This window comes from Urocitellus parryii, chromosome 1 (assembly GCF_045843805.1).
Source record: "Urocitellus parryii isolate mUroPar1 chromosome 1, mUroPar1.hap1, whole genome shotgun sequence".
NCBI classification, from domain to species: Eukaryota; Metazoa; Chordata; class Mammalia; order Rodentia; family Sciuridae; genus Urocitellus; species Urocitellus parryii.
Genome location: NC_135531.1, coordinates 102,844,924 through 102,857,663, shown reverse-complemented (window position 1 = coordinate 102,857,663; position 12,740 = coordinate 102,844,924). Strand labels below are relative to the sequence as shown.

General features: G+C 44.6%; 1 protein-coding gene across 1 annotated transcript in view; it reads left to right on the top strand.

Annotated features, from left to right (window-relative positions):
* The window catches only part of Sh3tc2 (SH3 domain and tetratricopeptide repeats 2), a 53,501-nt gene extending 43,239 nt beyond the window's left edge, over positions 1-10,262 (top strand). Inside the window, exons 13-17 of the mRNA XM_026384393.2 lie at positions 2,521-2,671; positions 3,326-3,448; positions 4,634-4,784; positions 6,506-6,702; positions 8,250-10,262. Coding sequence (XP_026240178.2) covers positions 2,521-2,671; positions 3,326-3,448; positions 4,634-4,784; positions 6,506-6,702; positions 8,250-8,441 — 814 coding nt within the window. The 3' untranslated portion in view covers positions 8,442-10,262. The remainder of the gene's footprint in view (positions 1-2,520; positions 2,672-3,325; positions 3,449-4,633; positions 4,785-6,505; positions 6,703-8,249) is intronic.
* Positions 10,263-12,740: the final 2,478 nt, after the last annotated feature.

Here is a 12,740-nt window from a genome sequence, read left to right as displayed (position 1 = left end):
GACCACACAGGCACTTTTTCTTTTGGTCAGAGATCAGGGATCAGAGGTACTTCTTGATAAGAAGCAGTGTCTTTAGAAAACCCTCCATCTGCCTGTGGTCTGGATGTGTGACTATCCCCATTATTCTTGTCATCCTCCAGTGGGACGTTTCTTGGAAAGAAAAATCTCTTTTCTTCCACAGTCAAGGAGACAAATGCCTGCTCTGTGAATTAGCTGCTCCATAAGAATCCGAATCTTGCTCCCTAAGGGTCTGGAGAAAACAACTTCAGCCCAAGGACATCCCAGGACAGCAAGTGGTAACAAACAAAAATACAGCAGGAAACGGGATCAGATTTAGATTTATGGGTCCTGACTTCATCAACTGTTCCAGGGAGAGCGGGGAGAGCACTGGAGGCCAGATCTGCCGAACCTCTTAATCCTGCTTGAGGTCCTGGGGTACCAGCAGGGGAGAATAGACAGGACTCCCTACAGTGAAAGAGACCTGTGGTTATCACAGCTCAACCAGGGGGGTCGGTGCCACCTCAATGTTGCATGGAGCTTTTCCATTCTCAGAACAGTCTCAGCAACAAATCTGACACTCTAACACTTGAGAGAGGTCAGTGCCCCTCCTGGATGGCAGTACATCTTATTTCAAGGACAAGGGATCAAGGAAATCTTGGGTTCTTTCTAGTTCTTATATGGGCCAAATCCTTGGCACTCTCTTCAGAAGGCCAACAGCTGCCTCATTGCTGAAAACAATGGAGGTCTCATCTGTCCAAGGCCATGCTTGCCTCTGACATTGTGGAGAAGGGACCTGGCAACTGAGTTGTCTGTGATGAGGGAGTGTATGAATCCATTTTCCATCGCTACAACAAAATACCTGAGGTTGGGTGATAAATAAAAGAGAGGTTTACTTAGCTCACAATTTTAGAGGTTCAAGGGAATGGTCATTATCAGCCCAGCTCTGGTGAAAGCCTTACGGCTAATGGCATCAGGATGGCAGGAGAGCATGGCAAGCCAGGAAGCCAGGGTGCCAGGAGGGGTTGGTCTTGCTCTTTGATAAGCCCTCACTCTCGTGGGTCCTACAGGTGAGCTAGGTCATCCCTTTCGAGAGCAATGCCCCCCAGTGACCCAATGACCTTGGACTAAGCCCACCTCCTAAAGGCCACACTAAAGACCAAGCCTCCAACACTTGCACTTTCGTGGGACAAGCCACATCAAATCTATAGCAGGTGGTTAACTTCCCGTCTCAATGAGAACTTCCTCTGTGTCCACAGATGTGGTTGATGCTGATCCTCATTTCTAGAAGGATATGTGTGGTTTAGTGCAGTGGTTCTCAAACTTTGGTATGCCTGAGCAGAAACTGGGTGTGTCTTAGGAATTTAGATTTCTGGATTGCAACTGTAATGATTCTGATTCAGTCAGTCTGAGGCAACTCTGTCCGTCTGTGGTTTCATGAAGCTTCCCAGGTAAGGCCAGTGCAGCTGGGCCATGAATCATGCTTTGAGAATCATGGGCAGTGTGGGATGAGTCTTGGGCTGGGACTCAGAAGAAGGGAGCTCTGGTTTTGGATCTTCCTCTAATGTGCTGTGCAACCTTGTGCAAGTCACCTTCCATCTCTGGGTCTGTTTCTTCTATAAAATAAAGGAGTTGGACTGGATCTCACCGCTGGGTGCACAATAGAGTCTTGTTGTAGCTTTGACAAAATGCTGGTGCCAGGGCCACACTCCCAGAGACCCAGGGCTCAGGCTGGCATGGCATTTCTATGGGTGACTCTAATTGCTGTGGGATTGAGGACTGCTGTCTTGTTGATCCCCAGTTGTCCTTCCCATTGTAGAATTCTGAACCTGTCCAATGCCACATTATCCATGCTTCATTCCCTCGTTAATCCCTGTCACAGGGGAAGGGTTTTCTATGTAATACGATTTCCCAAGTAATTAAAGAGTACTAAATAATTAAAGCATTTCCAGATAATTAAAGAGTCATCATTAAGGCACCAACTTTTTGAAAATTTCACCCTACTTGATCTCCCTTCTTAACCAAAATGTCGAAACCTTTTTGACGACTCGAAGTTACTGCTACGGTCTCTCACTTGTGGATTCATTTCATAAATACGCATTTTGTGTCTACTGAGTGTCAGGTGAAAAAAATTATTATAGTACAGCCTAAAGATAGAGGGAGCATGGATTAGTAATAATGATGATGATTAAACTGATATTTGAACACTCATCAAGTGCTTACTATGTGATAGGTACTATTCTAGGCATTCTAGTTCTATCATCTCATTCAATGCTCACAATAACCTTTTCAGGCAGGTGGCATTACATTCCCAGCCTATGGATAGGAAAAACATGACATAGAGAGGTTTTATACTTTCTCAAGGTCACACAGCCAGGGGAACTGAGATTCAAATCAGTCTCTGATTCTCTAGATGGTCTGGGTTTCGGTTGTTCCCTCATAGAACAGCATTTTTCCTGTGTGCTGAGTAATCATGAGCTGCTTTGGTACCCCATACCTCACGGGTCTCTCTCTGCCTCCTAGGTCCCTCAGGAGGTCCCTCACCTGCATCAAGGAGAGCCTGCGTATATTCATTGACCTCGGGGAGACAGACAAGGCTGCTGAGGCCTGGCTGGGGGCTGGGCGACTCCACTACCTCATGCAGGAGGACGAGCTGGTGGAGCTGTACCTGCAGGTTGGTAGGGATCTGCTGACGTGGGCCCTTTAGGAGGCAGCTGGTCTCTCCAAATTGGTTAGAACCAGAGAGGGTGGTGTTCATGCCAAGAGATCCTGGGGACTGGGAGAGGGGTACTGGGCTGGAAGATAGGGCATTTGTTTGCCACTAACTATTGGGGTGAACTGGAGAGCATCTGTATTCTTTCCACGTTTCACTCTCTGACCGGAAAGTGCAGCTTTTGGATTAGATCCCTGATTTCCGGTTTCAGTCATTTATTCATTCAACTCATGGCTTTGCTCTGTCCATGTGTCTTCTGTACTGTGATTTACTCACTTTTCTTTGACTCAACTTATTTTTTATATTTAACTTTCTCCTAAGGAATGCTATCTGAAACTACTAGTTTGATCTGTTATTAATCTTTTTTTTCCCTCTAAAATACATTTAAATAAATAATTATTAAAAATCACTTCTTGTACCACTAAAGGAAATCTGTCATGTATGTTGGGGAAATGTCAGAGCAAGACCCCCCAGAGCTTTCTTCTCTGCCTCTGTGCATGCAGTCCAGCTTCTGACTTGGGGGGAACTTCAGCAGAGGTTCAAAGCAGGTGGGGTCTGGATCTGCTTCCTGCCAGTCCCGTGGGGATCTGGAAGCCTTCTCTCTGTCCCACCCAGGCAGCCATCCAGACAGCTTTGAAGTCAGAGGAGCCCTCCCTGGCCCTCAAACTCTACGAGGAAGCTGGCGATGTGTTCTTCAATGGGACGCGTCACCGGCACCGCGCGGTGGAGTATTATCGGGTGAGTTGGGGGCTGTGCGGGGCACGGCCAGGCCCCCCACGAATGTGCGCGGGGGCACCACTGGACTTCGGCCGGGTCCCTAAGACCCTTTCTTACTGGTATTTCTTTTCCTTCCCTTCCTCGCCCAGTGCTCACATACTCGCCTTTCCTTAAATCAGCAGAGGGATCTGATAATCTCAGTGTCCTTCTCAGCCTTAATAAATTATCCTTCCTGGAATAATACCCCGTGGCCATCAGATCTCATGGGTGCATGGAACTTTATAGTTTGTAAAAAATACCTCTGTGTTTCCTAGTGTTTGCAACTCGCTCTTGGTGGCATAGTGGGAGATTATGTAAAGAGGTGCATGGGTTGGCCCTAAACATTTTACTATGTTATTATTAGTCATGTCTTAAAATGTTCTTTTAAAATCTAAAATGTATAACACCTGTTAATCAAGTTCACGATTTCACAGATATTATGGCAAAGACTGAGGCAGGAAAATCAGAGTTGATGTAAAGAAAAATAATACTAACTAGATAAATGCCCAGACGTGAAGCAGATGCATTCTTGTTGTTCATCATGGCTGATGTTTGGTAGCCTCCTTATCTTATTTGGTCCTAAAATTTTATTTATTCAGATATTCATTCATTTGTTCAGTTATTTGCTCATCAGACATTATTAGGTACCTAGGATGTGCCAACACTGGACTAGATGTGGGCAGAACAGGAAACATACCTCTCACTATCGATCTGCTCACTTATTTCATAGGCATTTTGTAGATGAGAAAACTGAGGCTCAGAGAGATGAAGAGGCCCCATCTACAATTACATCATCATAAAATAACCTAAATGAGCATTTACTGAGCACTGTCTGACACTATGCACACACTTTTATGTGTCCTTCACAGATGAGCACTGTGTACCAACACAACACCCAGCTGAGAGGTGAATTACTTCCCAGGTGACCTTGGGAAAAGTCACTTCCCTTTCCTAATCATAGTTGCTCCAATTGTAGGAGGCCTAATGACCTCTAGTTCTTCAACCTCTCAGATCCAGGTAAAGCACCAAGAGCAAGGACCAGGAGAGTGAGCTGAGAGGAGCCTGGTATGGAAACACAGCTGGCCATCTTAAATCCCTGCCAGGAGAGCACAGGACTCTTGAGAATGTATGTGCCACAGACTAAGCTCCCTGTGCCTCTGTCCTCAGGTTGGGGCTGTTCCTTTAGCAAGGAGGATGAAGGCACTGAGAACTGAGCTCCGCATTTTCAACAAGCTGACGGAATTGCAGATCAGCCTTCAGGGCTACGAGAAGGCTTTGGAATTTGCCACACTGGCTGCCAGGCTAAGCATAGTCACAGGTAGGTGGTCCCAATGACCAGGTTCATGAAATTGGGAGGGGTAAATACTGGTCAGGCATGGATAATAGAGCATAGGTATTGGCTCTGGATTCAGACTTCATGGGTTCAAATCCCAGGTCTGAATGCCAGGGAAACTTAATTAAGCATCTGCTTCCATGAGCCTTAAGTTTGTTATCAGCAAGGCAAGATTAAAAACAGTGCCAACCTGAGCAGTTGTTATGATAACCAGAGGTAATCCACATGAAGGCTGTAGCACAGTGCTAGGCATGAGAGTTCATGGTTAGGGTTACCTCTGCGACACACATCATATATTACAGTCAGTACCATTTCCGGCTATAAATTAAATGGTATTTTATCCCATGCATAGACAAAGCCCTCATTACCGAAGGACTTTGCTCTGAATTCTTAATTGGTTGATGTCAAAAGCATATTTTACCATGGAACAGAAATGTAAGCCTAACTCACAACATAGTTGGAATAGCTTTCATTTGCAGCAAAAGCTAGTAGAAAGAATCATTGAAACAAGTCATTGAAACAGAAAAGGCAGAGTAAAAAAGAAACCTTGTCTTGAATGTTAGTGCTTGAGGAAAAGCAGGTCTGATTAAGAGGACCTGAGTAGATGTAGGGGTAAGTGGAGTCTTTGGTGGTGGCTTTTGAAGGCACTTGTGAGCACTTTCAAGGGCATCTGATGTGAATGATAGTGGACTTTATTGTGTCTAATTGCACTTAGAAGCTCTTGCTCTTGTTTTCTTGCTAATATTTTTATATGACAGAAACCTCATCCAAATAACTATCTGTTAATCTCAGGGAAGGACTTAGGGGCCCCCTGGCAGCTCTGTCTGAACACTTTACTCCTCACAGACAGGGGCTGAAGAGAGATGGTATACACGCCTTATACATGTGCTTCTGTGTGACTGGATTTTTCCATGTCAGAGAATTTTTTCTCTCCTTTGCACTTTGTCTTTTAGTTTTGACTTCTGGTCCTTTGAAGCTTCAAAGTGATGTTTTTAGGGGACATTCAACAGCCACTTGGCACATATTCCAAAGATACAATGATAAGCCTTTGTTCCCTATAAAGGGCTATTTTGTATTACAGAGGTTAGTTATTAAGACAATCAACTCACCAAAACCCGAAACAAGAAATCACAGGCCCATTAGAAACCAGGGTTGTTAAGTGAATGGGTCTCTGTAGTGTATGTGAGACTGAGAGTTGGTCAAGGAGCCAGGGAGTGGCTGCTATTGGTGGCAGCCCAAGTGAGCCCTCTGAAGAGGCTTCATGGGAAGAAGACATTTGTTATAAAGCTATTCATCATAAGGAATTCCTAGCTGCTCAGTGAAATCCATTACAGAGGTTTAGAAATAATTCTGCCACACAATCCTGAGCGACAGTGTCATTTGCAATAAGGAGAGTGTTTTCTTTAGGGAGTCATCCCACCAAACCCTGACCAGCACACTCGCTCTACTTGGTTACCCTCAGAGACCTCCATGTTTTCTTTTACAGCACTCTGCAGGTTCGATTTTTATATTTGTTTGCGGAATTCTTTAAGGAATACCTGTGTCTTACTAGATCATAAACCTCATGCAGGCAGGAGCCTCCTCTGTGTTATTTCCTCTGCCCCAGGCCTCTAGTAGAGCTTCAGAAAGTCTTACGGAATGAATGCGCGATCAATTGATGTGAAGTGCTGGCCACGGGGTATCTGTCTCAGTCTTCCAATTCCTAGGAGATCAGAAGCAGGAGCTGGTGGCCTTTCACCGCCTAGCTACCGTGTACTACGCACTACACATGTATGAGATGGCTGAGGACTGCTACCTAAAGACTCTGTCCCTTTGCCCACCATGGCTGCAGAGTCCCAAGGAGGCGCTGTACTATGCTAAGGTGTATTGTCGCCTGGGCCAACTCACCTTCTACCAGCTGAAGGTAAGAGCCAGACTTCCAAGCCCTTCCCTGACCCAAAGATAGCTAGGAACATTTGGGGGTGGAGTTGAGAGGACCACAGGGACCAAGATGAGGAGTCCTGGCTCACTATAGGGAATGGTTCCACAGGGGACACAGTGGCTCTTTCCGCTAAACCCCACGGAGACCTCAAAAGAGCTTCTACCTTGCTGAGGAGAAGGATTTCACCTCTTTCTCCTTGCTCTGCTGTAACTCCTAGGACTTCTTCATCTATCAGAAACTCTAGGCACATAGCCTAGTGCCTGTGAATCCCTGGAGGGCCTACAAGATTGGTGAGCCCTGCCACCTGCAAGGAAAACAAAACCAAACAACCCCCCCCCCAAACTAAAAGCTCCAAAATAAAAATCAAAATTACTACTTAACTGTATGTCCACAAAATCTCATAGCTCAACTGCCACTCATTTTTATGAAGGTTTACAAAATTATTTCATGAGAAATGTGGGTGCATATTAGTATATTTGAGAAAATGAAGGATGGGACCCATGAATTATAAGAGTATTTAGGCCCTAAGAAGGCTTTAACCCTATTATCCTGCTTGCTGGGCTGAAGTTGAATGAACTTATTTTTCCAGCTACTTCTTGAATTGTGTTGAAAGTCTGCAATTCTGTGTTACAACTCTGACCCTAGAACTATGTCCCCAAGTTCAGCTTTCCCTTACTAGAGGTCCCTGTCCTCCCCAGTGCAATCCTTTATCTCTCAATTCTGATTTTCACCTATGTGCGACTCATGGGAGCTTCAGGGCCACCCTGCTGTTCCTTTCTATGGACCAGACTTCATTTCTGGCCTGAATTTATCATTGACTGATGAGGGTTATTGAGAACCCGGCATCTCTTTGTGTGTCTCACCCAAAGAAGCATCAGTTTCTCATCTCTGTCATGTAGGAAGGTTCAGGGATAGAGTGTACGATCTGATTGAACCAACCAAGGGATTGCAAAGGGAAGAGCTCAACTCAAACAACCTTAAGCAGGTTGTGTGATTCATTAGTAAATATCTGGAGAACTGAGGCATAGATTTAGTTTCAGCAGTTCTGGGTCCTGGTAGACTCCAGCATCGTCATGGATTGCCTTATCTCCCTCTGTAGGCCTTGGCTCTGTATGTTTCCTTTCTCTGTGTTTCTTGGCTTCCTTTCCCTCTAGCTACTAGGAGGCTCAAGCCCGAGTCCAAAAGGATGAATGACCATTTTCCCTGTTGGTTCAAACAGAAGACTCCTGGGGAATGGTATAGGTCAGGTTGGGCCATGGACAGGCCCTTGAAGCACTGCATCCAGGGCAATGATGTGTCATGACTGGCCGAGCCTGGGTCAGATGCCACCTCTGCCTGCAGAGGAGGAGGACTGTGATGAGCAGTGTCCATGGGACCACAGTGGCGTTGGGGAGGAGCTGTCCTGAGGAACCAGGACACGGAAAGGGATGTGAGCAGAAGAGCAGCTAGTGTTCCAGCACTGCCTCCCAGTCTGTCATGGAAGTGTTTGCTAATGCTGTTTCTTTTTTGCCCCCATACTATGGGCTTAGGATACCCATGATGCCATTGAGTACTTCCTGTTGGCCTTGGCAGCAGCCGTCCTGCTGGGTGACGAAGAGCTGCAGGAAACCATTAGGAGCAGGCTGGACAACATCTGCCAGAGCCCCCTGTGGCAGGACAGTCCTCTGGGGTGCTGCTCAGAGAGGGCGTGGTGGCTGAGTGGCAGGGGTCTGGCCCTCTGAGGAAAGCTGTCTCATCTCTGAGCAGTTGGTGTGGACAACTGCTGCTTCCTTGCCGTAGGCTCTTAGGTCCTAATCAGGAGGGTCTGAGTCACCCCCTGGCCCAGCCTCCTCATTTTACAATGAGAAGAGTGGAGCCCAGAGGGAGAGGGAATCATTCCAGGCCACACAAGGCGCTGATGATGGAGCTGCTGTGGGAAGTCCTGGCTCAGGGCTTTGCTCTGGAGCCTTCTCCAGGTGACTGTGGCACTACCACACGACCTCTGAAATGGACACTCTTGACATGTGATTCTGGAGAAAATGAGAAACCTTGCCCCCTGGGAACCTTCCTTCCTTCCCTCGTGAGGAAATCAGGCACCACGCTGGTGAAAAGGCAGACAGATTGGAGGATGTGCTCTTCACCCGTTTTCTCAGGGACAGATCCCGCCACTTGCCAGTGGAGGAACCCACAGTTTCCTTTCTTTCTTCAAAACCAAAGGAGGTGCCACTCTTCAGGCTTGTGGGAGTGAACCCACTAAGATCACAGAATCTTACCTCAGAATGGCCAGGTCAAGCACACAGCAGGTGAGATCTGACTGGAATTCACCAACTCCATCCAGCCCGGAGGCCATGCTCCCACATAATGTCCCAGAGACCCCCACAGACTTTTCAAAAGCCAATTCTTGAAAACTGAGCATTAAGAAAATCTTGCCATAAACTATATGTAAATAGTGTACATCATTACATATTGACTATTTATATTTACACACACATTTTTGTCACCTTTATGGTGGGCACAAATGAAATAGGTTGAAGGATGGGCTAAAGACCAAGGTGCCATACTGATTTCAAAACAGCTCTTGTCAATTATCTTTAAAACACCGCATGGATTGAAACAACATTTATCATCTCCCAGTTTCTATGGGGCAGAATCCAAGTGTGACTTAAAAGTGGTTGAGGGTGGCTCAGGGTGGTTCACAGGTTGCAGTCAAGGTGTCTGCTCCCAAGTACACTGTGTAGTTGTTGGCTGGAGCCTGTTCCTCACTGGTGGATGGCCAGAGGTTGGCCAGATGCTGCCCACAGTCACCTGCCCAGAGGGCCTCTCCGTTCAGAGGTTTACAACATGGCAGTTTGTTTCCTCAGAGTAAGCAAGGGAGAAAAACTGGAATGAGAGTGAGCGAGAGAACCAAGTCACTGTCTTTTTATGACCAAATTGCAGAAGCGACATCCCTTTAGTTTTGCCTATTCTATTAGTTACAAGTGAGTAACTACAACCAGCCCACACAAAGGGGAATGGTTACCAATGGCATGGACACCAGGATGTGGGACATCATTGGGCATCATTTTAGGAGCTACCTAACATCCTGTCTGAGGTTTTTTGGCAGGGAGGGTACTGGTGATTGAACATAGCTCATACCCCTGAGCTATATCTCAATCCATTTTATCTTTGAGACAGGACCCTGCTAAGTTGCTGAGGTTGGCCTCAAACTTGATTGCCTCAGTCTCCAGAGTTGCTGGGATTACAGGCATATGCCACCGTCCCTGGCTACTAACTGAGTTCTTTAGTGGAATCTGGAATTCTCTAAGGCAGTGAACTCAAAGTTTTTCCAAAAACCATCAGCATCAGCCTCACTTGTGAGATTGTTTGAAATGCCAATTCTTGGGCCCCACTAAGACATAGAGCTCTAGCTCTTGTGAGCTCTCCAGGTGATTTGAATGCACACTAAAATGTGAGGAGCCATCTAAGATGGGGGTTCTCAGGTGTGTATAAGAATAATCTGAGGAACTTGTTGAACATGAATTTACTAGTTATTACAATTTTGGTTCAGTAGGCCAGGGATATGTGTCAGGTGAGCAACTCCAGTGATCCTGATGTGAGTGGTCTACCCTTGCTCTGAGCAGTGTGCACATATAAGGAAATCAGGCCATCAGGATCTCCACCTGAGGCCCATCAGTTTAGATTTGACTATGAGACCATCTGCCCTTTATTTCTAGCTCTTTGGGCTGATTGCCCGTTGCTCATTTGGTGGGCTGGGAAGGAAGGGGTGCATGGAGTTGTTGTTATGTCTTCTGGTCACCAAGGTTGTCTACACATAGGCACATTTTTCTCTTGGGGACTTGGTTGTCAAATGCTGTACTCTAGAAAGTATTTTTTTCCTAGGAAGGAAATGAAATTATTTAATCCATTACCATGTAAAATAGATGCCGTTTTTCTCCCACCGCAAGCTATAAAATCTCCGAGCTGGGAGGAAGGAATGCTGTGGTTGAGGCTAGCCAGTCTAATCTCCCATGCAAAGTCCTTTCAACAACATTCTTGGGAGATGGTCAGGGGCACATGCATTCCAGAACAGTTACACATCTTGTATTTGAAGAAGGCTTGCTTGGTCCTGGAACCCTTGCTATGAACCATTCCTAATGTGACTCGGGTTACAGATTCTTTCCCTTTCCCACCAACTGATCATTCTCCTTTGACCAGATTTGATGTTATTCCTCCTAAAGTGAGGTTCCCAGAGCTTCACCAGAATTTTGTCATTGGCCGGCAGGTGAAGAATACGAAGAGATATTACTTTAATTAATGTACTATAATGCTGCATGTTACGTTTGTGTTGAGGGTTTTCTCCCCTCCAGCATGCATATCTTAATCTTGGCTCACATTGAGCTTTATCATCACTTAAAGCCTCTCCATCTTCTCACATGAACTTCTGTTCGGCCAGATCTTTCTCATTTGCTGCAAATACACATGTAAATAGACATATGCGTATATAAACACATACACAGGCACACACACGTATGTGAAGGGTGTTATGTCTGTCTACCTTACATTTCATTGAAAGTGTTGATTACATTTTTCTAATTCTGTGTGTTTTGATTCATCTGTGAATATGGTAAATTTGCCTCCAACCAGATATAAATATTCAGTGTGCTTCCAAAGACAAGGGTAAGACATTTTTTTTAATGAGCAAAACATTATACTATATAATTGCAATTACTATATCCTATATGTAAATTGCTTGCTTAGGCTTTAAAAGTTTTTGAAATTTTCATTTTGAAAATGGGGGCAGTTTCCCTTGGAATTGTGTTGATGTTCTTTTTCTCAAGATCCACAGAAAGTGAAGTGGTCATTGGATTTGGTCTCTATTTATTATATCATAGCCAAAGGTGAATTTGTTACCTTTTTTATCTTATTCCTCCTCCCTGAATTTCTGTGGGTCACTTCCCTCCTGGCTTCTTGTATTCAATCTAAATAAAGAACAAGGACAGAATTGCAACATCGTGGAAAACCTGTAGTGTGCTTTCTGGGCTTTCAGGTACACTACTTCCCTATCCAATAGTGTTAACAATCTGAAAATGAATACTTCTTTTATCCTTTTCTTATTTGCTTTTCCTTTAAGAGAGTTATATATATATATATATATATATATATATATATATATATATATTGTATATGTAGGTGTTCTCTTTTAATACAATGTAACTAATTTGACAGAAGTTTATTTGGAGAAGGGAATATGCAGGGAGAAGAGTGTCAGAATTGGGGATGCAATTCATTAAATTGCAGGGTGACTTTGGGTAAGTCACTTAACCTCTATGCATCTTAGATTTCTGAGATCTCAAATAAGTCCCCCTGCAAATTCCTTTTCTGTGATGTTATTTTCATACTGAATGAAAATATACTTTAATTTTTTTCTCTTCTTTTTCAAAGCAAGTAAACTGAGAATTAGAAAAGTGATTTTTCTCCTAGTAGCATAGATAGTTAGTGGCAAACACAGCAGTATTCTAGGTCTCATGACTCAAGGATGTAGTTGCATGAATGACAGGATTTCTGTTATTCAGGGCCACCTTCACAGGTACATGCCTACATGTTTGCATGTGTGTATGTGGGCATGCATTTATTGCTGTATTCACCACCCTAAGAGTTTTTTGCCAAAGTTTTAAAAATATTAATTTGCATCTTTTACTAATATAGGTTCATTTTATAAAGGAACATACATGAGACATACTTGTATTGCTTTTCATAAGTAGAATACCATAGATAATAACAAATGTAATGGAAACAAAACAATGCACTAAATTTGAACTAAGTCCTATGGTTACAGCAAGTGCCCAGCCTGGGCCTGATCTGGCATTGTTGGAAACTAGATGAACAAGTGGCAGGGAATGAAGAAGACAGACGAACACCAAGTCACTTTCTTTTTGAGTACCAGAAAAATGAAGAAAGTGGCTAAGAGGACTGACCTTCTCATAATGAAGGTCAGTGACTTCCAAGCCATATATGGGCACATACTTCCCAAATCAGGGAAGTTTGGGTCCATTTGGGTGAGA